General features: G+C 42.0%; 1 protein-coding gene across 6 annotated transcripts in view; it reads left to right on the forward strand.

Moving 5' to 3' along the window:
- The window catches only part of ARFGEF3 (ARFGEF family member 3), a 183,751-nt gene that overhangs the window by 18,447 nt on the left and 141,590 nt on the right, over window positions 1–23,714 (forward strand). The window contains exon 1 of one of the 6 annotated variants that reach the window (XM_058735426.1): window positions 1,572–1,912. The exons of the other annotated variants lie outside the window; for them this stretch is intronic. Within the exon in view, the coding sequence (XP_058591409.1) occupies window positions 1,911–1,912 (2 nt within the window). The 5' untranslated portion in view covers window positions 1,572–1,910. Of the gene's footprint in view, window positions 1–1,571; window positions 1,913–23,714 lie in introns of those variants that run through there. 6 annotated transcript variants of the gene reach the window in all.

The raw sequence follows: 23,714 nt of genomic DNA on the forward strand, positions 1-23,714 counted from the left end.
AAGGGAACAAGGACTTGCCCTGGAGCTGACCTGGTGTTCCAGCTTCCTGAGAGCAGGCTTGCCCGAAACAGGTGAGCAGAATGACATTTCCCTGTTGGCCACAAATATTGGCAAAAGGAATGGGGCATGTGGAGAAGCCTTTAGCAGCGGGGATGCTGAAATCCTTGTTAGAAATCAAGGTGCCCCAAAGATCTGATTTCTCTCTTTCCTTCCCCTGCTGCTATGGGAGTCAAAGAGTATTCCTGTCACCTTTAACAACAAATAGCATAAGTAACAATACTATACTATTTCCTAACTTACAAAAACCTTCTTCTGTGTGTTATCTGCCAGCCTGTAGGCCAGTCCTAATGGTTTTGTGTTCTATTCCCTTTGATAAGGAGGACCTACAATTAGCTCTCCATTATAAAGCTTCTCCTTGTTAATAGCCCCTGCCCTAAAAGCACCTGTAAATGATGCAGTCAATTAAAGGAGTGGATAGGGGATCTTGGGCTTGGCTGATATTTTGGAATGTGAACCAGATACTATTAATGCTTGAAAATAGCCATGGCCACTCATCACTCCTTTATGCCAGTTGATGTTTTTATTTTATAGCCCTTGGTTCTAAAGGGAAGTGTTGCAAGGAAACATAAAACTCCATTTTGAGAAAAATATAACCATCTAATCACAAATTTTCTTTCTTAAGCCTCTCTCTCTCTCTCTCTCTCTTTTTTTTTTTTTGAATGGTGTGAAGGTAGGCTTTTTATTCTGTTTGGTTTTTATAATTAAACTGTGCCTTATAGGCGATTTAGGTCCAAATTTCCTGCTTTGTTTCAAAGTATGCCTCTGAGAAATTGTTTCTATTGATGGGTTATAACAGCGGATTCCAAGAGATGGGCAGGGACTGGAGGTTATTGATTCGGTGGTGGAAATGGTTCAGTGAGTTGTTTGTATCTCTCCTTTTCACCCCACAGGGCTTTTTTTCTACTGGGGAAAGCACGGCACAAAAAACTAAAATCATATTTAGTTTCTTGGGACACCTTCCTTTGTTGAATATTTTATATTTTTTCTCTTTTTGTTTTACTGCACATTTAGGTGTGCAGCCGAACTGTTGATAAATCTGTATGGCTATGTAATGACACAACAATACCCAGGTGTATCTTTTTCAAGTTAAGTCCAATAAATTTGACCCTGGAGCTCTCCCTTTACCTGTTTGATAGGCCAGGACTCTGTCAATGCGATGCCTCTTGGCATGCTTACTAGGCTTTGTATTTTCTCAACTAATTTCGGGACACTTGAGAACACAGGTTAACATTTTGAAAACCTTCACTGTGTGACAGGGCCTCTCCTCGGTGCTATGCATCCTGATCTCTATCCTGACGGTGCTTTTGTGAGGGAGGCAAGGGAATTGCTGAGGTTTTGGAGAGACCGGCCAAACTCCTCAAGCTGGCCTGGGGCAGAATCGGGACTGTGCTGGACTCCAGAGTTTACTGTCTTAAACTCTGGCGGGGTATTCCCTCTACCATTACTGACTTATCACAGAGGTTTATTTTTTCTTATTTGTAACTTACATGAAAAGCTGAGATATAGAATATTAAATTTCATGCAGTAAATGACTTGATGAAGCACCATCGTTGGAAAGAGCTCTTGGGAAATCTGTATTTAGCCGCTGCTCACTCACGAGAGCAAGGTACTAATGTAGGGATACGGATAAGATCACCTTGCGCTGAAACAACTTTAAATGCAATCTCCAAGGAGTCAGGGCTTTTAAAAGAGGGCGTGTCATACATTCAGGCTGAGGGAAGAACCAGGAATTATTAGAGCCATTGAGATTAGTGTGTGGACAGGACTTTGCCAGGAAATGACCTAAATTGACTTTTCCTCCTTGTGAGGCAGGAGGAGACCTTAAGATCAAAGACTCTGGTCTGGAATTGATGTGAGTACCCACCGGGGAAGCCTGAGTCATTACGTAATTAGCTAACCCCTTACCTCTCGGAGCTTCTGCTCATTTGACTGAGGAAACTGCTAAGCAGCAGCTAAGGTGATCTCTTTAGGGAGGGTTATGCTGCGCGAGCCTGCAGAATTACCGAGAGGAGATTCAGTGCAGGACTGATTTTTACCGAGTTAGGCCTAAACCGAAGAAACGCATCCAGCATAGATCACATGCAGGTGGGAGCAGACCTGGACTAACTTTTCATTTAATAAAGTCCAGAGAGAACTATTGTATTTTAAAGTTGGGGGTGTTTTGGCCTCTGAAACTGTAACTTCCCCGTTGCTTGCTTTCTTTTGTAAGCCCCATTTTGTTTTTCTGTATTTGCCAGCTGGGAGAAAAATCTTTCAAAGACAAAAGGGCTTTTGTATGTTTATTTCAGAGTGTTGGCAGAAAAAAAGCCAGGAAACCGTGTCCAGCTGTGGTTGGTGGGGAGGGGCCTGGACACAGAGGCCACCTGGGTTGACCTGGGGAGGGCTGCTGTGTGTGCCCTCTGGGATCTTAACTCTGCTTCTGAAATAAAGCTGGCTGTGGAAGACAAGGCCAGTAACCTGACATTTGCTGCAAGTGGGGAGGAGAGCACTCGTGTGTTTCAGACGTCGCAAAACGTATAGTTGTAATTTTAAAGTCAAGAGGATATTTGATTAAGAAAGAGAACCGTTGTTGGTTTAAGGTGTGTGCACCCAAGCACCCAGTACAGGGGACGCCTTTATAAATATTTGCTCGTGAGATTACTTGCAGCGTTCGGTCTTGAATGCCAGCATCTCTAGTCGAGGCATCTGGAGCTGTGATCAACAGTAAGAGGACAGTGTGAGGGGGCCTCGGCTGTGGTGGAAGAGGCAGTGGCAGGCAGGGACAGGCATCCCTGGGCCACATCCTGTGTACTGGGAATAGGACACTGACTGTCTCCCCTCTAAGAGCGCACCGTTTGAGGAGAAAGGAAACGGAAACGGTAATGGTGATACACTAAGTCCTGGCTCCAAGTCCCAGTTCTCCCACGTATGACCGTCGGGACCCTGAACTAGTCATTTTGCCTGTCAGCTTCCACAAACGAAGATAGACACTGCAAGGCGTCCGGGTGCCTCTGTTTCCCCAGTGTGATTATTGACCGACCAGTAGATGCAGAGAAAAACCGATCTAGAGAGACCCTAGTGGGACCACAGAGAATGACTCTGTCTCCCCAAAGAAGGGCTCGGCATGCTTGCTGGCCGCCTCCCGTCCAGGAGAAGAGCCTCTGATTTACCTCCTCCTTCCTTTCATCTGCTGAGCATTTGAGCAGGAGAGGAGCCGCTAGCCCACAGGGCTTTGTCTCAGGTCCCCCCGTGTGACAGGCATATATATTTTTTTCCAGCTTTATTGAGATATAAGCAACATAACCCTGTGTAAGTTTAAGGCAGACAGCATGATGATTTGATATATGTTTCCCTTGTAAAGTGATTGCCACAGTAAGGTTAGTGAACGTCCGTCACCTCCCATAGCTACCATTTTGCATGGGTGTGGGAGGAGAACTTTAAAGTAAGATCCCACGGTGTTTGTCTTTCTCTGACTTATTTCACTTAGCATAATGTCCTCAAGGCTCCTCCATGTTGCTGTAAAGGGCACGATTTCCTTCTTTCTTTTTTATGGCTGAGTAATGTCCCCCATCGTGTGTGTGCACTCACGCCACACTTTCCCTATCCATTGAGCTGTCACGTTAATGGAGCAGTACTCAGACTGTTCGGTCTTAAAGCCCTTTACACTTCTAAAAGTTATTGAGGATCCCAAGGCACTTTGTAGGGAAATCTTTGTATTATATCTATCAATATTTACCACATTATAAGTTAAAACAGAAACTTAAAAAATATTAATTCACGGGCACGTGGGGGGCTCAGTTGGTTAAGCGTCCAACTTCAGCTCGGGTCATGATCTCACAGTTCGTGAGTTCGAGCCCCGCATCCGGCTCGGTGCTGGAAGCTTGGAGCCTGGAGCCTGCTTCGGATTCTGTGTCTCCCTCTCTCTCTGCCCTTCCCCCACTTGCACACCGTCTCTGTCTCAAAAAATAAACATTAAAAATTTTTTAATTTTCATTAAAAGTAACAAGCCTATTGTATGTTAATATGAATGACATTTTTATGAAAAGTAACTAAGAAAAACTTAGTGAGACGACTTTTACTTTTTTTTTTTTTTTTTTTGTAAATCTTTCGTATCTGGCTTCATAAAAGGAAAACAGCTGGAATCTCGGCTCTGTTTCCACATTCCATCTGCTCCAATACGTAGTTTTGGTTGAAGGCGATAAAGAAAATCCTGCCTCATACAGATAAGCAGTTTAAAATGGGAGAGGAACCTGAATTGCCTTTTCAGATAACTGTGGGTATTCTTTTTTGATAAAGTCCCCCCCTATACTCCTGAGAGATTGAGAATGGAAAAACTTTTGACTTCGTGGACCCTCTGAAAGGGTCTCAGGCATCTAGGTTACCCTTTGAGAACCACGTCTTCCCCATTTTAGATGTCAGCATCCTGAATCCTTCATTCATAAGAGTCTCCAGCTCTTCCTCTTACCTGAGAACGGGAACTCCTCCTACCCCTGCCTTTGCCAGGCTTGTCCTTGGGCTCCAAGCTTTAGGCCTGCGCAGCAATCCTGTTATTACGCTTTGTAGAGAGATAGATGGCCCTCTGTTGTGTCTCATGCACCTGTAGAACTGTCACCTGGGTCACCTGTCATCCCGCAGAGCTATGAAGTTGCCCTGTCATAGCCCTGCAAATAATACTCCTTACTGGGGTCTTAGGAAGATTACACAAGATTTTAAATAAGATGGTCCTTTGCAGAACGTACGTCAAATCATGAGTGCAATATCACTCTGATAAAATCGAAAATAGGCGTATGGTGTTTTGGCAGTTTGCAGCATGATTCAAGTTTTTTTGGTTTATTTTTGTTTCCCCCACCCCCCAGTTAGTGCTGAGTTTCAAAGTGTGATTTTTAGATAGCAGAACAGGTTCCAGGAACAAAGGAGCCGATAAGAATCTGAATTTAAGTAGTGTTATTTCTGATTCCTAAGAATACAGGGAGGACTGATTGGTCTTTGGGAACTAGGAGCAAATCAGCCCGAGCAGGCTCGATCTGCACAACTTCCCTGTGGCTGTTTAAAGTGTTGGTTAAAATAAATTCCAGCATCTGAAATAAGGAAACTGGCATCTAATGCCACTCTGTCTTCCTCTTCCATTTTTGCTTATAGACTCAAGAAGGTTCTTTGAGCTGGCTTCTCTTGGGCCAGTCCAGGATGAGGGTGGCCGTTGATGGGAGCAGGGGAAGCAAACCCCAGTAGCACCACACCACATACCTGCGTAAAGGTAATAGTTTGGTTTTGCACCCGAAGACGTGCAGGGGGTTTCCTAGTTTAGGAGACGATTGTCAGCATTTGTAGAGTCTCTGGGCCTTCCATCCTTTTCCCCTGGAACAGAGACCTTTGGTTGCTTTCCCAACATCCCACCACACCTCCGACCGCCCACAGGACCTGAGTGGGTAACAGGATCTGCTTTTATTGTCTGCCTCAGAGGAGGCTGCCCTATCACAGGCGCGACGTTCCCGTCTGGCCAACGGGTATGCCCTGCGTCAGATGGATCCGCGTGGAATGGGAGAGGGATGCTCTCTCAGACTTGTGAGAGTGAAGTTCTTTCTTCCCTGACACTTACCACATTTAAATGATGCTTGGAGTGGCCATAGCTGTGGTGAAGCAGACACTTAAGAGGTGGGCCAGGAGGAAGATGGAAAGAACCTGGGTTCTTGGCTGTGTCATCAGAGCACCGAATCACCTAAAATTGGGGCCAACCCGCCTCCATGTACAAGCCACTTAGGCACCCTCAAACCTGTATTTGAACCTCTGACTGTCCTGTCTCCATGTGTAAGCTACTTAGGGAGTTGATTTCCTGTCACTTACAGCTGAAAGCATTCTCCCTGATACACCCACGTTAAAAGAAACCACGTGACCCTCAGGGACCGAGAGGGGAGGGGGCTAGGTGAATTTGGCAGCCTAGAAGATCTCTGGCTGGAATCCTTTTCCTATTGTCTGGCCGCATTTTGACCATTCTGTTGACCTGTTTATTTCTTCTGCAGGAGAAGGGTAAGGAAATTCTACATTAAGTATTTGGTAACTCCCGTGAAATGGTCAGGGAAGACCACTGAGATGTCTGTGGCATTTACAAGGTGTGAGGGCCTAGACGTGGGGCTTTATCACCCTCTCCCACACAGTATGCACACTGGTGCATATTATAGCCTTCTTCTGCCCCAGTTAGCTGATTTCCTTATGTGCTTGCCAGTAGCTAGATTCTAAACTCTGTCACCCTATACCCAGGCACGTGGTGTAATGTGCCTCCCCACAATATTGAAGGTAACCAATTATGAAGCATCGATCTTTGCCAGGAATTGTGCTAATGACGTTATACGTTATCTTATTTAATCGTACAGTAAGTACAATTGGTACTCATACGACCTAAATTTTAATGAGAAAACTGAGGCTGGAGTGATAAGATCATTTGCCTAAAGTCACACGGCTAATACAGGACAGACAGAGGTTCAAATACAGGTTTGAGGGTGCCTGGGTGGCTTAGGCATTAAGCATCTGGCTTCGGCTCAGGTCATGAGTGCACGGTTTGTGAGCTCGTGCCCCGCGTCAGGTAAAAATCCGAGCCCTGCTTCTCTCTCCCTTTCCCCCTTGTGGGATTCTCTCTCTCTGCCCCTCGCTCCCTTGTGCCCCCCTGCCATCAAAGTAAAATAAAGTAAAATAATAAAATAAAATAGACAAAAAATAAGTATGGGTCTGACCTGAAAGTTGTTCTTTTAACTAATATAATCTATGTCTTCAACGGATATTTGCCAAATACCCGTCACTTAGATATGTTAACATTGGAATTATTGTTGTCCCTGTCTATTCCTTCATTTCCCCTTTCACCTTCGGGAAATGTATTGGGACAGAAGGAGATATTACCTGAATATTGGCTTTTCTCTAGAAATAGCCGTTAGTAGTATATAAGTTATGAATGCCTTCGGCTGTAAGTAATAGAAAGCCTAACTGTGGCTTAAACAAGATGGGGCCTAGGTTCCTCACGTCTGGGAACCTACTGGCCCTCATTATATGTGGCTTTTTGTACCACCAATGGCTCTTGCGGCTGCAGTCGTCACACCCCCCATCCAAGACGGAAGGCAGCAAGACGAAAGGCCGAAGGTCAGTGCAAACTAAACAGGTCTTGTCCTTTTTCTCAGGAAAGCAAAAGTGCTCCAGGAGCCACAAGGAAGGCTGAAAAAGTAGGGAAAACAGGATTGTCGGCAATGACTTAGACCATTCTTGATCTACCACTTGGGGCTGACCATGCTGTCAGCCAAAAACACAGTTGGAATCGAGTTGCTAAGAAGCCTGCTAAAACTGCGAGCCACGTGCCTCAAAGAAGCAGAGGCCGTTCGCATTTGAGAAGGCGATGGAGAGACCCCATCTTGCTGATAAAATGGCTGAGCCATACGGAGACAGAGAGCTGGTTTCCTTAGACTCTGCTGCTCTTCTCCTTCTGCTTCCCTCAGATTTCCATCAAGTGTTGGCTTTCAGAGCTCTCTCATATCCCTACTTGGTTGATTCTTCCCGTCCCTTTGAAGGAGCTCAGAAAGCTTCTGCCTTTATCTTGTGAATAGAAACTGCACACCAGAGAGACCTAAGTCACACGCTGAGGATTATACCCAACATTCGTTGGCCAAAATGAACCCACAGATTGCCAGATCAGGCCAGAGTTCTTCTACCAGACTCCATTGCCTTCCCTGATACAGAGATCTTTCCTTGTAGCCTCACACTTAAACCAGAGCAGGGGGACTTCCTGCCCGGACCCCCCGGGCTTTCAGTCAGGCAGGCCCCAGTGACTCTGCTTCCTAGCACTGATGGCTCTGGCCTTTCGGGGACAATTGGGTGGAGCCCAGCCTGCATAAAGCTATTGGGTCCCTCCGAGTGCCCAGGGAGAAAGGACAGTCAGTCAGTGGGGCTGTGAAGAGTAGCAGTAGGGAAGTGCTCATAAACTTGAGTATGAAGGTTTCCCCAGGTTGATCTGACTCTGTCTTTGAGCAGCAGGGTTCCTCATCATTTTGGTTCTGGTCTTCATGTTCCTGCCTTCCCAGGCTGGAACTAAGAGTGCCTTGGTGCCTCTGACACACAGGGAAGAACACCGTGATGTGAATAGTGTGTTGGGTGACTAGACAAGGTATCTGTGCAGCCGGAAGAGAGTTTTGGTGGTGGAGTTATTCTCGGTTTTCCATAGTTTGGGGACCTCTCCTGTCAATATTAGGATAGAAAATGAGTGGGGGTTCTTTTTTTACCTTGCAGAAGGAGAAACCCTTAGCTAGAGATCTTTACATAGTGAGATTTTGCCAATATAAATAATAATTATAACAGAATTATAGTATTTAAAATACTTGAATACTTGATAAGATTTTTTAACTTGTTTTATTTTTTATTTCTGAAAATTTACACCTAAATTAGTTGGCATATAGTGCAGCAATGATTTCAGGAGTAGATTCCATAGTGCCCCTTACCCGTTTAGCCCTCCCCCCCGCTCCAGTAACCCTCAGTTTGTTCTCCATATTTATGAGTCTCTTCTGTTTTGTCCCCCGCCCTGTTTTTATATTATTTTTGTTTCCCTTCCCTTCTGTTCATCTGTTTTGTCTCTTAAAGTCCTCTTATGAGTGAAGTCATATGATTTTTGTCTTTCTCTGACTAATTTCACTCTGCATAATACCCTCCAGTTCTATCCACGTAGTTGCAAATGGCAAGATTTCATTCTTTTTGATTGCCAAGTAATACTCCATCGTGTGTGTGTGTGTGTGTGTGTGTGTGTGTGTGTGTGTGTATACATATGTACCACATCTTCTTTATCCATTCATCCACCGATGGACATTTGGGCTCTTTCCATACTTTGGCTATTGTTGATGGTGCTGCTATAAACATGGGGGTGCATGTGTCTCTTTGAAACAGCACACCTGTATCCCTTGGATAAATGCCTAGTAGTGCAATTGCTGAGTCGTAGGGTAGTTCTATTTTTAGTTTTTTGAGGAACCTCCATCCTGTTTTCCAGAGTGGCTGCACCAGCTTGCATTCCCAGAATACTTGATAAATTTATTCTCGATTTTCCCTTTCTTCTGTGAGAACATCTTTATCAGCCTGCAGGATTCCCTGGCTTTGTGGGTACCCATACAGGTGCTTGTGCAAACTCACCAAGTCCCTATTTGGATTTAGGCCATTTAGGGCCAAACCTGTAGCAGTTTGGCTGTGTTGCATTTGCTCTGTGTGATCTGTGATGGCTGTGAGTGCCGAGAACCCTAATGCCAGGCCAAGTTCTGTTAACACCCATAAGGGGGAGGAGCTCCACCACGGCCCTCCTGGTTGAGTCAAGCTTTCAGTCCCTCTCTGTCCCGTTTTCATACCCTGGGCTGGGATTGTTGTCAGGCAGCTTTTACTGTCTTGTGATCTTTAATCATTTCCCTAGGAAAGCAGTCCGCTACTGGTTTTTTTCTCTTGAGTGCGTTAAAAAAAAAACAAAAAAAAAAAAACAAAAAAAAACCACTGCACGTATTTGTTTTTCTCCCAGTACATGTTTCATTTAGGAAGGCCATGCAGTTGTATAATAGATTGGATACTTCCTCGAGTGGAATAAAGCAGCTCTGTGCTGATGTATTGTTACAAATACAGCTGCTTTCAGGGTGACTGGGTTCTAAGGCAGTTTACAGGGTTGAAGGTAACTAGCACCCAGACACAACCCCACCCTTTAAAACTATATTTATCCTGAGAAACAGTCTTTTCTTCATTTCAGAGAGTGCCAGACATGAGGCTATCGAGTGGCAGATTAATGTGGATCTTACTCAGCCGAGTCTACAGGCTGGGAGAGGGAAGTATAGAATCTATAATGTGTTTAAAGCAGACAGCTAATAAGGAACCAAACCAATCGTTTTGGCTTTCGCCCACAGCCTATTTTTAAAAAGTGCTTACAGAGCAGAATCTATTGGGATACTCAGAAGTTGAAACACCACACACATATTACTGTTGGGAGAAGTTGCTATTTATGGGAATATAAAATTTTACATCATCGTTCTCTGTCTGACGCTTATTGCCAAAATGTATTGCTTAGGGGGAGTGATCACTATACATGGATGGCTGAATGTGATTTTTGATGCCTATGGGGGAAGAACTGTAGAGCGTTTAGTGGGACAGAGGCTGTAACTTCAAAATATAAAAAGGCAGCAGTTTCTTTTCCCAGCTTTATTGACAAGTAATTTACAAATCAGTATATACAAATTAAACTGCTTAATTTACAAATAAAACTGTGTATATTTAAGGTGTACAGCATGATGACTTGATATGCGTAGACATTGTGAAATGATGACCACGATCAAGTTAATTGACACATCCATCAGCTCACATAGTTATAATTTGTGTGTGTGATGAAAACACTTGAGATCTACCGTGTTAGCAAATTTCAAGTATGTGATACAGTGTTACTAACTATAGTCACCACGCTGTACATTACATCCCCGGAATTTATTCATCTTATAACTGAAAGTTAGTACCCTTTGACCAATATCTCCCTATTCTTCCACCCTTTGGCCCCTGGCAACCACCATTCTACTCTCTCTTTGACTTAACTGTTTTAGATTCCACCAATAAGTAGATCGTGCATTGTATGTCTTTCTGACTCTGGCTTATTTCACTTAGCATAACGTCCTCTAGGTGCATCCATGCTGCTACAAATGGCAGGATTTCCTTCTTTCTTATGGCTGAGTACTAATCCATCATGTGTTTGTATATTTATCCTAGGTATCTGTATTTAAGTATAGATATCTAGTTATATCTGGGTGGGTGGGTAGGTAGGTAGATAGATAGATATCACATTTGCTGTATCTATTCATCTGTTGGTGGACACTTAGGTTGTGTCCGTGCCTTGGCTATTGTGAATAATGCTGTGGTGCACATGGGAACACAGATATTTCTTTGAGACTGGTTTCATTCCCTTTGGGCGCGTACCCAGGGATTGTTGGATCATATGGTAGTTCCCTGTTTAATTTTTTGAGGAACCTCTGTACTGTTTCCATAAGGGCTGTACTAATTTACATTCTCACCAACAGCGCACATCCTTGCCAACACTTATTATCTCTTATCTTTTTGATAATGGCCATCCTAACAGATGTGAGGTGATGTCTCATTGTAGTTTTGATCTGCGTCTCCGTGATGATTAATGATTTTGAACAGCCTTCTAATGCACCTGTTGGAAATTCATGTGTCTTCTTTGGAAAAATGTCTATTCTGTTTCTTTGCTCATTTTAACAGGATTATTTATAATTATTGAGTTGTATGCATTTTGTACATATTTTGGATATAACCTCTATCAGGTCGACAGTTTGCAAATATTTTCTCCCATTCTGTAGGTTGCATTTTCATTTTGCTGATTTTGTTTCCTTTGCTGTGAAGAACTTTTTTAGTTTGATGTCATCCCACTTGTTTATTTTTGCTTTTGTTTTCTGTGCCTTTGGTTGTTATCCAATAAATTGTTGCTAAGGCCAATGTCAAGGAGATTTTTTACCATATTCTAGGAGTTTTGCAGTTTCAGGTCTTACATTTACGTCTTCAATCCATTTTGAGTCAATTTTTGTGAGTGGCATAAGAGAGGGGTCTAAAAGGTAGTATTTTGTCCTACAATATGAAATATACTTGTTTTAAATTATCTAGAAAGTAAAAGAATATACAAATAACACACTTGTGGGGGAAAAAAGACTGTTTTTAGGTTGCAAAGCATGTTGTTACTGCAGAAAATTCAAAAGCCTAGAAAACGTCATTCCTGATATCTAGTGTCATGTTGTTTGAACTATGTAGTAAGTTTCATTACATCTGTACTTTATAGATGAGCGGACAGGCATGGGGCGGCTAGCACTTGCCCCAGGTTACCCAATAATAACTGGTAAGTCTGAATTCCAAACCTTGACAGTTGGACGCAAAAGTCAGATCATCTAGGGATAATACATCTTAACATTGCTTTTTCTTTTGAATATCATGAAAATTAGGTCACAAGGCCTGTAATGTTTTGCAGCTTGCTACGTTTACTTAGTATTATATTGAAAAAAAATTTTTAGATGCCATTAGGAGTTCTTTAAGAACATTTCAAGGCTATTAAAATTCCATCAAATTGATGTACCATAGGAAAAGTCATTTTAATATTTCCCCCATTGTAGTTATAATTCTAAAAATTGCTAAAAATTGGCATAAAATTCTGGAGAGCTCCTCTTTGAAGGTATGGTCTCAATTTTAAAGTGTATGCCATTGTAATATGAGTAGGGCAGTTTCCTTGCTTAGTAGATTTCACAAAGACCTTGATTACCAGTTAATTGTGAGCCAAGAAAGGTGAATACATTCCGCCCCCCACCCCCCCACCCCGACAGTTAACAATTTTCCTAACCACCCATGTAACCAGCCACTGTGTCCTGTGTCATGGGGGTGGGGAAGGCACTGACCCTGCCAAGAGGGGCTCTAGAAATGCTACTAGGGTCAAGCAGAAGCGTGAAGGAGGGCAGCATTCGTGAAGGTGGACGGATGTGTAAATAGAGAGGACATGAGGTTTAAAAGCCCTGAGCATGCCTTTGATGAACAATTGTTAGCCTTGAATGGTACAGTCTGTCTTGACACGGGAGATCTAAGCTTTAACGTATTGTCCTTGGCCTTTCCCTGGATTCATAGTAGCCTGATGCTTAGCTTTTACATGTTGGGCTAAATTTGACAATTTAAGGCTGAAGAGTTTATTGTTGTAGACAAAAAGTCAATGAAAGAGTAAAGGATACAGGTTCTTCTATTTTCTGCGACCTGTGGGCCCGTACATTTTATATCTGAGTGCACTATTCAGGTGGAAACAGTTCTCAGTTTGACCCATCCTGAGAAAAGCGGGGGTTATCGTATTGGCTTTTGTGTGCTGGATTGTTTGGGGGGAGAACATAGGTCAGCGGGAAAATAAAAAAAAACTTATTACTTTGGTCAATATTCAAGGATGCCTATGCTTGTTTCCATATTGTAGATGTCTTTATCCTCTCCTTTTAGCTTTTGCTTCCTCATGATAGAGAGGTAGCATGTTGCTGTGGAAAGAGAGAAGGCTTTTGTGCCATATATATAGTCGTTCTCTTTGAATCTGGATTCTTCCATTTACCAGCCCTTTTACATAATTTGAGGAGCTTTCATGTCTTGAACTATGAAATGAACTTGATAATGCCCAGTGTCCCAGTTCTCATGAGGATTAAATGAGCTATAACCTAATGGAAAAGTTCCCAGCTTAAATGGATGGGCTTATCACTTCTCGGCTTGTTACATCTCCTCCTCTAGAGCAATGACCCAAGTGCTCCTTTGTTTCCTGTTTTAACAGTAGGGTTAAGCTTCTAATGGACCGAACACTGTATATTGGTTAGGTGGCATCAGACACATTACTTACCATCTCTGAATCTGTTAGCTCATTGATCCTGTGGAAATAATTACCTCTCCCAGTTTTGTAGTAAGTACTCAATTAAATGAGATTATAAAATGCCTGGTGCAGAGTGGGCACTCAATGACTGGTGAGTACTCGTACTGGATGGGCATATCTTTGAAGGAGATCTTTCCTTCTGCCGTCTTCCCTTCCGCCACCTTTCTATGCAGTCACAACTTCCTCTGGCTTCTTTGCTAGTATCCTTCCCTCTCTCCGCTCGCTGGCTGGAGGGATTTTTCTGCACTCAGTCTTTCTGCTGTGCATCTTATACTTTGCCTTGGAAGTTTCATCCACTTCTAAGACTTCAGCCACCACTTTAAGATGGATATCCTTTAATTGCTGAGCTCCAAACCAGTACATCCAATTTTCTGCTTATCAGCACTTGGATGCCCAAAGGAACCTGAAACTCAAAATATTGAAAAATATAGTTATTATCCTTGCCATATCTATCCTCAAAACTGTTCTTCCAGTAAGTCCTCTCTATTCCTCTTCTGTGCTATTTCTAGGTTCTGTTTCTTCCTTTAAAAAACATTTTTAAATGTTTATTACTTATTGAGAGAGAGAGGAAGAGTCAGAGTGCAGGCAGGGGAGGGTTAGAGAGAGAGGGAGACACAGAATCCGAAGCAGGCTCCAGGCTCTGAGCTGTCAGCACAGAGCCCGACACAGGGCTCAAACTCACAAACTGCAAGATCATGACCTGAGCCGAAGTTGGATCCTTAACTGACTGTGCTGCCCAGGCTCCCCACTCTGTTTCTTCCTTTGCATTCCTGAATATAACTTAACTGTATTGTGCTTCCAGTGCTGGGCCTTGTTAACAGAGTGTAGTTCCTTCCTCCAGGCTTTGCTACCTCCAGTAAAGAATGATGACAACAACAAAACTATAATAACAAGACAGTGGTGAAAGTAAGAAAAGGTACCATGACAACAGTCATTTGTTGAGTGTACACGACATGCTAAGCACTGTCATACCACCCTACATCCTGGGAGAAGTGGGGCCCTTCTCTGGGCTTATGTAGTAGAGGCTCCATTCTTGTCCTCTCCAGAGTGGAGGGAACATTCCCACCCAGAGCCCACCCCAGCGCCTCAGTTCATGTTCTGGACACTTGAGACCTCAGAATTCCCTGCTTGGACTATGCTGAGCCTCCTTGCAGAAACCGCATGCAGACCTCTTTCCCGGTTGTATCTTTCAGAAAGCAGATGGTGCCCCAGATGTGTGCATCTCTAGGCACAAGGGCTGGATAAAGGGCAGCTATTTGCCTAGCTTGCAGTCTGAGATCTGTGCCATGAGACCCATAGGAGGGCAGGATAGAGCCAGGGGTGGGAAGAGAAGGCAGTTTGGCCAGGGACCTTCAGGAGTGCTGTAAATGTTAGGATGAGAAATCAGTAATTTTTCTAATGTAGCTTTTTATCTAATTATCATAATATCTCTCCAGGGAGGCAATATTAGGTCCATATGCAAAGTGAGAGTTGCAGAGGTTAAACAGTGTATAGATTATAATGGGCAGAGCATGAATTTGACGCAGATTAGTTGGACTCCAGAAGTTTTTTTTCCGTGATACTCTACTTTTTATCCATTCCCTACATTGTAGCCAGAGATTCGTTTTGTAGAAAATGTCTGTGGTCACATTATTCCCTGGATTAAAAATCTTCCATTAGCTCCTCATTTGCAACTGACTGCAGGCCAGTTTCTCTGGCATAGCATGCAAAGACCCTTCAAAAACTGTCTTGGATCTACCTTGCCAAACTCATTTCTCGTCAGTATTCCCACCATGCCTTCCCCGGTCATAACGAACCCGCTGTGTGCCTTGACACCCACAGCCTCAGCTGGGTATGTCTTTCCTGCTTCCTTCTCTGCTTTGCCAAGTCCTACACTATCCCTTCCATTTCAAAGTGAAATGAACATCACCTTGCCCATGAAGATACTTTAATTTTTCTAGACAGGATCTCTCCTATTCCTGTTATACGTTCATAGTTGATTGTTTCTACCTTAATACAAGTGTGTATTGCTTTATTACCTATGGTTTTCTGCTCTCCCTTGTCTGTTACTTCCCTGAGGCCGTGGCTTCCATGTGGACAGGAACTGGGTGTCTTATCATTATATGCCTCTGTTTTCATACAGAGTCTGGACATATATAGTAGGCTAGATAAGTATTTTTTTTTAAAGACCTTTTTATTACAAAAAATCTTATGCACGTTTCACAAGTGAATTATTAACAATCAAGGAATACAAATTTTAGTTCTGACGGTTGTGCGGATCTGCTAACGGACTGGTGTTAGGAGGCATTTTGACATGACAACTGGAAATTTCTAATTCGCAGAAAAATGTTACTTTACGTTTAGTCCTAGGATTTCATTGTCATGGCATTTAAGTGATGAGCATCTTTATAAACATGTATATACATATACATATATATAATTTGTGAGCTTTAATAGGCCAGTGAGTTCTGAATAGAGCATAAATCACAGTTTTGTCTCAATGTGATTAATTTAGTTGTGCTTTCTTAGGTTACTGTCTTTGGCTATGTAGACTTTTCTGGAAGGTATTTATGCCATAAAACTGCTATTTTTGAAGAGGTAGCTATCTATTTGCGTAAAATTATCAGCGCATAAAAAAAGATTATGTTGGTGTATTGTCCAGCTACTTTTTCTTCTTCCCTACAATTTGAATATTTGAATTAGAAATCCTTTCTGTTTTGGTGGCTTATCACTTTTTGACTCTTCACGGCAGAGATTCTGGGCAGAATCTTACCTCTTAATCGCCAGTTGGAACACTTTCATTATAAGAAATCATTAAGTAACAAAACGCACGTGGTCTGTGTTCTAACGCAGGGCAGAGCAACTCCCATAGGCAGGTTTCATGCTGTTGGTGTATTTATGCTCTAAGCCCAAAAGGAAAACATGTCATAGGAAGAAGCAAAATGAGATTAAGCATACTGATTATAGATTATATGACTAAGGTAACTATATTTTAGGGTCCCAAGCAAGCCTATTTTCAGTCAAAAAGACTTTAGGGAGAAGAAAGAATTCAGGATGTGTTTGAAAGATGATAAGAGAATGTCTTAGAGGAAAGGAGAAGGGAAACTATTCCAGGAATATGACCCAGTTTTTGATAAAGAGGGAAGAGTGGTGACTTAACAGGGGAGAGGAAGTTGGCACAGAGGAAGCCCACGAAGTATTAGATGAAAGCTGTTACCAGAAATAAGGCCATTCAGAGGCCCAGACCAGAAGCTTTGAAGGAAAATCAGAGGGTGTTTTTGCTAGTGTAGTATAGGGCTATCTCTACTTTTTATTTCTAAAGGTAATATATTCTTGAAATTTTTTTTAGTGTAGAAACATATAAATACTAAAACCAAGATCACCCATATTCCCAAAAGGCAGAGAGACATTCTGAACATGGTTTGAGGAATTTCTTTCCAGCCTCTCGTTCTCCTCTACCCATTCTGCAATTGTATGTAATTGTTTATTTAAGAGTGGGGTCCATGCTATGGTATATATTCTCTGTTCGTTCTCATTCTTTAATTTTTTGGCATAAGATTCCAAAGCATTTTCTTGTGTCAATGAAAACTTTTCAGAATACTTTTAATTGTTGTCTCTTACTCCATTCTATAGATGTGCCATGATTTATTTAACCTTATTTCTGTTATAAATAAAATGACGGTAAAAAAAAATCTTCACATCCAAAGCTTTGCTACATGCGTAATGATTTCTTTAGAAAGGTTTTATGGAATAGAAGATCCTCCATGAAAGCATAGTTATGTTTTTAAGCTCTTGATAGCTCCTGACAAACTTTTGTTTATGGAAGTCTTAAAGAATAAACCTTTCCATGGCGCCACAAGAAGAGGTCATATGAAGAATTGCTAAGTGTGTTAATGGAGGTGAGGAGTGGTTTACAGTGTCTCACAGTGGAAAAATGTAAAAGTCAGTGTGTAAATGATTGCCATGGGAGGTAATACGAGGAAATGCAAGGTTGGATAGACAATGGACAGAAAGAAAGGAGGTTGGGCTTTTTGTTGGTTTTTCATGAAAAGTCCTTCACAGGTTTATTGTGTGTAAAATGCTTAACCCAGTCTTGGAACCGGGTTTGAGAGTGACAAATGATAACCGTTAAGGTCACATGCTATGGAGGAGCTTGGGTTCATGGGTCCAGTTACTCCACCACCACTTTTCCAGGAGTGAATTTTCCTCTCATCCTCTTCTCCCTCATCGATAAATGTGGATACTATTTGTCCCTCCTCATTGGGTTGGCGTAAAACTTAAAGTCGATCATGTGCCTAAGCCCTTAGAGGCTTCGATAAATGGCGTCTCTATACTTGCATGGCTGCTCTCCCACGTATCAATTAAGGATCCTCTGGTTGAAAATGACAGAACCCTGGAGCCAAAGAAAACCGATATGTTGTGTCCAACACAGCAGGTTGTGTCCAGTGGAAGGAGAAGGCCACTTGCTTTGGTCTTTTTACTGGACTTACCTTTAGTTAACTAAAGGCTCAGCTAACTAACCTTAATAGCCCTGATGCTAACACTTCTCAGGCATTTTCCTTCTTTTGATGATCAGAAGGTGAACTGACACTTGCCTGTATCTTGGACAGGAATGATGGCTGCTTTTCCCTCTGTTCTGTATTCAGTACCAAGCACAGTGCCCTGAACATAATAAATGCTCGATAGTTGTAAAAAAAAAAAAAAGAATTCCAGAGCAACCTCCCTTATGATTAATATGGACTTCATGTCTCCTTTCCTCTAGAAATTAAAAAAAAAAAAGGAAACTGTAGTGTTTTTGCACCTGATTACATAGAATGTATATTTTATTGATAATCCCAGATTGTAGGTGAAAATACCAAGCCATAATGCATCTTTATTTTTTTTTCAAAGATAAATAAGTTCTAGGATGTCATGCACAGCATGGTGACTATAGTTTTAGCAACGCTGTTGTATATTTTGAATGTTGCTAAGAAAGGCCTCGTCAAAGTTCTCATCACAAGAAAAAAATTGTGACTGTGTGGTGAAGGATGTGAACTAAACTTACTGCGACAATCATTTTGCAGTATATGCATATATCATTATGTTGCACACCTAGAACTGAGTAAGTTCTCAAAGTGGGCAAATATTTTCAAAATGAATAAAACTGTATTTTCTTTTATGAATTGTTTTCTTGACCTGTAGTGTTCTGTATTTTTAAAATATTGTTAGAATGTTAGTAGAAGAGTTTGAAATGGAAGAGGTAAGTGGGTTTACCGTTGTCCTGTCACAATAATGTAACAAAATAGTTTTTGTGTTTATGTTGCTTTCTCTTCTTTTGCAACTTGTTTTCTTCGGAATTGCCTTCTTTTATTAAAAAAAAAAAAAAGAAATGTCAGGAAAACAAGCTTGTCTCATAGATGTTAGAAAAATAAGATTTTCAAGGTAAATTCTAGAGTTTGAACAAATTTAATCCACTTCCGTACATATACCCAGCTACTATATAAGAGCCATTAGACGTATCAGACAGCAAAGGTAGACTATAGATCATATTTACGAGCTTTCAGATGATTGATCAGCCTACTTCATTGCCTATAGTTGTCCTTCATTACAAAAAGAAGTCGATTAGCATAGTGTGGCTGTTTTGTACATGGAGGCTTTGTTTATAGACCAGAACAGCTGGTATAATTGCTATAAAGAATGCATGGCCCGTCAATGTAAGTACCAGTAAGAAATGGAAGAAAATTAGTTCTATATTTAATATTTTGTCGCCATACAAACAAAGTAACTCACCTTGTGAGCTGAACAGAAGGAAACACAGTGATGGTTATCTTTGTAAGGAGCCAATGGCTTTATGGCTTTAAAAAATATTCTGTTCAGATTATACAAGTATATTCTAAAATTATCATATAAAAATTGATACAGGGGTGCCTGGGTGGCTCAGTCAGTTGAGCGTCCGACTTCGGCTCAGGTCATGATCTCTCGGTTCATCAGTTCAAGCCCCGTGTCAGGCTCTGTGCTGGCAGCTCAGAGCCTGGAGCCTGCTTCGGATTCTGTGTCTCCCTGTCTCTCTGCTCCTCTCCCACTCACGCTCTGTCTCTCTCTCCTTCAAAAAATAAACATTAAAAAAATTCTCTTAATAAAAACAATTGATACAAATAGAAAGTATAAAACAACAGAAGATTCCCCCATGCTACGTCCGAAAACACCCATCGTCAACATTTAGCCCAGGTCTCCTGAGAGTGCCCTAGTTGATTTTCACTGCTATATACATAACCCTTTCTACTGCTTGAATGTTTTTATGTACCTGTAAGCCTTTTACAATAAAACGATAGATAGTGAAAGCATATATTTTGAGAGAAAATATGAGCATAACCATATTCTATTATTTGGGATTTAAAAAAATAGATAGAATCATATAAAATTGTTGATATTCAAACCTTTCCAATCTACAAAAATGGCCATTTCGTATGCTCAACGTAATTGCAGTAGGCTTGCTAAGGGGTCTTGAAAGCCCATAGGAGAGAAGGAATTTTATGTTGTTGATAGTTGCATTCATAACACCTAAAAAAAGTTCCTGGAGGGTGAATCTAATCTTTGTTATGAAATAGAAAAGGATTGATACTGATAAAAATAATTTTATTAAATTAGACATGAAAACAAATAAAATGGAAACTTTTTTTTTTTTAAGTTTATTTATTTTGAGAGAGAGAGAGAGGAGAGAACACGGGAGAGAGGGACAGAGGGAGAGAGAAAGAGAATCCCAAGCAGGCTGGGTGCAGAGCCTGACGCAGACCTCAAACTCATGAACCTTGAGATCATGACCTGAGTTGAACACGAGAGTCAGACGCTTAACCGACTAAGCCATCCAGGCACCCCAAAAAGGTAAACTCTTTTAAAGGCACTGCAGAGAAAATTTATTAAGGAATGAATTCAATTCCAGTTGATTCAGTGGAATTGATTCTGGCAAAACGTAGTCAATGCAAATTCATCAGTGCCCACACAAACTGTTTAAAGCCTCAGTATTCATAAACACAGTCATGTCCCCAAGTGTCACACAAGTGGGGAGGGGGAGCAGTGAGAAACCTCCTTCACTGGTACTCAAATTAGGAAAGTTTGTGGCTACGAGGAGAAGCGGATGGCTGGAGGCTGAACTCAGCAACTGGTTTGAAAGCCACATTTCCCCCTTCATCCAAACTGCGGATACCTTCTCATAACGACATACCGGCTGTCAAACACAATGTGTTGTTTCATCAACAATCGCTCAAAATAAGATAATTTATATTACTTGTCTGATGCCTGTCCCCAGTCTTTTAACCTGGGCGACCTTTGAATGCTATTTACAAAATGATGTGTCTGTCATATTCCGCCGTCAGTGGGGAGCTGTCTGCTGGTAAAAGCCTCGCAGACGCCTAGGCTATGGGTTTTGAAGCCACATGGTACAAGCTTAAGTCACAACTGTTTCATTTACCAACCTGTGAGCTTGGGCAGGTAATCTGTCTCTTCGTCTTGTTGACAATGAAATCTCTACTTTGAAAAGTTGTAAGGAAAATATAAATGTGAAAATGTGACCACGGGACTTTGCCCATGCAAGCCTCTGATTCTCAGCCAGAGCCATGGTTATTATGTGAAGCAATGCAGACAGTTGCTGAATTCATGGCTTAGATCCTAGAATCCTAGAATTGGAGCGTGTCAGCAGACTTTAGAAATCCGAAGCATCTTTGTGCTCTTCCCCCTGTGGTTCATCAAAAAGAAACCAGCCCCACCTTCAGGAATTTGGTTTTACTTGAAGCCCCTACTGACGTTAGTATAGAAAGCTGATTTTTGGTAAATCGCAACTTCCCCTTATTCACCTATTTTAATTTCCCTTTGTTCATTGTCATCTTCCAACCCAGTGAGGCTGGTCTGTGACCCATGACAACACAGTAAAGGAAACAGGTTTAGTCTCCTTGACATACCAGGCAGTGTCCCGGGATGACGTCTTCCTCATGCATATGCAACACAACTAATTCTTCTTTAAGAAATAATCGCATGTCAGGACATGAAACCTGGGGCCACTGCCTTTATTTAATTAGGCAAGAGGGACCTTGCACATGCCTGTGCATAAAAAATAATCACTTGATGTAACTGAATATTGATTTTTGGTATGCCCTTTTCCTAATGAGGCAGCATCTAGAAAGATCAAAAGATGATTTATTCCAATACAGTATGTGCAAAGGGGACTGTGTGCCGCCTCGCATCTCCATTATGAATTTCATCCTGAGACCTAATTAACAGGCCTGTATTTTCTTTTATTAAAATCACACACATACACACACACACGCACACACACACACACACACACACACAACAAAACCAGGGCATCAGGATCTTGATGGTATCACAGGGCAAACAAGGAAATCATTTGTGCCCCATGAGCTTCGTTTCCCATGTGTTCATTTCCTGTTGAAGTCAGGAACTGAGGCTTGTGATGCTAATTTGGGACTCTGCTGGGTCTGAGGGGAGGAGACACCTTGAATGCAAAAGACAGTCATTCCCCTTACCTTCCGTCTTCTGCGCGGCCCCCCCCCCCCCAACGAACCTACTTCTCTGCCCCAGGCTCAGCATAACATCACTTCAAAGCCTATCCTTGTGGAACTCTAAGCCCAGTCAGGGAACATGACTCTCTTTGACACACCAAAATATCCGCCATGTTGGGCAGGGTCCTTTCCCTTGAGGTCAGGGGGCCTTCAACGTGGATCCATGTGAAATTGGGGTTTAGGGGACTCATGAGTCCTCTGAAATGATTTCTGCATTTCTCTAGGAAGAGGGTCCTGTGCCAGATATTTTATGCTTGTGATCCCAAAAAGGTTAGGAAATAAATCTAACTCTGCTCAGATCTTTTGAGACCAAAGGGTGTTGGAAAGAACTTGGCTTGAGAGTCAGATGGATTTACATTTGGATTGTCTCTAATAGATTTTAGCTGTGTAGCCTTGGGCAGGCTGTAGAACCTCTCTGAACGTCCATTTTCTTAAATGTAAACTGGGGTAAAAACACCTATTTTAAGGTGGACGTGACAGGTACACTAAACAGAAATAAGTGCTAATTTTTTTTTTTCCTCATTTCATTCCTTGAATGAAATGAAAGCAGGTACCTGTTCTGTTGTGTTTCTGGCCAGATTTTTCCAAGCACCCGTGATGGTGCCTTGCATACATAAGGCACTCAAATGTTGGTTGAATAGATGCTTGGATGGATGCAGTGCCTTGGCTCAGTACCTAGATGAAATCTATCTGCTTTCTCAAAACACTTATTTTCCAAGAGACATCTTGGTAGTCTAAGATCTCTCTCTAGAAGAGAGCTTGGTTTTGCCAAAACCCTCCCAGGACAATTAGCTCCACATCCTGTGCAAAATCTTTCTGCATACTGTGAAAAGATTAGATCTTATTATCCTGTGCTGCAAATCACGATCTGTGCTGGGCCTTTGTCTATATCAGGATGGGGCAAACTATAGCCTATGGGCCAAATCTGGCCTATGGCCTGTTTCTACAAATAAAGTTTTATTGGGACATATCCCTGTTTATTGATTTGTGTATTATCTACGACTGCTTTTGTGCTGTGGTACAGCTGAGTACTTAGGACAGAGACACTATGGACAAGAAAGCCTAACATATTTATTATCTACGGAAAAAATTTGCCAGCCCCTGATATGTATTATTTGTACTCCTTACTGCAGCCCTCCTGGATTGGTCTTCAGTTGCCCTTCTTATGTAATGGGAAGCTAATATCCAACAAAGTATCTTGATTGGGATTCTACAGCTTATAGTTAGGGTTTGAATCTGGCTCTGTGTGATTCCATAGCCCACGTTCTTTCCACCAAATTCTGATACCTTTCAAGTCAACCAAAGCCTAGCGGAACCACCTATATCTTTCAGTCCTGTCTGGTGACCAAGAAGACTAGCACAGGGAGCAAGCCAATCAGTGATGTCCTCTAGAATCGGGGTACAACCTGGTGGCCCTCACATTTGTCCGTAACCTGGCTGAGGTCTGAAGATAAATCGTGTGAATGTATAACTAGATGAGAAGGTAGAATGTGGATTTCACGGACTATTTCTGAAGGTGGCAAAGCAATAGGAGTCTGCAGTGTTTTGTTTCTTGTTGTTGTTGTTGTTGTTTTAGTATAACTTATTGTCAAGTTGGCTAACATACAGTGTATACAATGCGCTCTTGGTCGGGGGGGGGTAGATTCCCATGATTCATCAATTACCTACCACAGAGTCTGCAACTGTTTGTATGCAAACATAATGCTGCTTCCCAA

This window comes from Neofelis nebulosa, chromosome 6 (assembly GCF_028018385.1).
Source record: "Neofelis nebulosa isolate mNeoNeb1 chromosome 6, mNeoNeb1.pri, whole genome shotgun sequence".
NCBI lineage: Eukaryota > Metazoa > Chordata > Mammalia > Carnivora > Felidae > Neofelis > Neofelis nebulosa.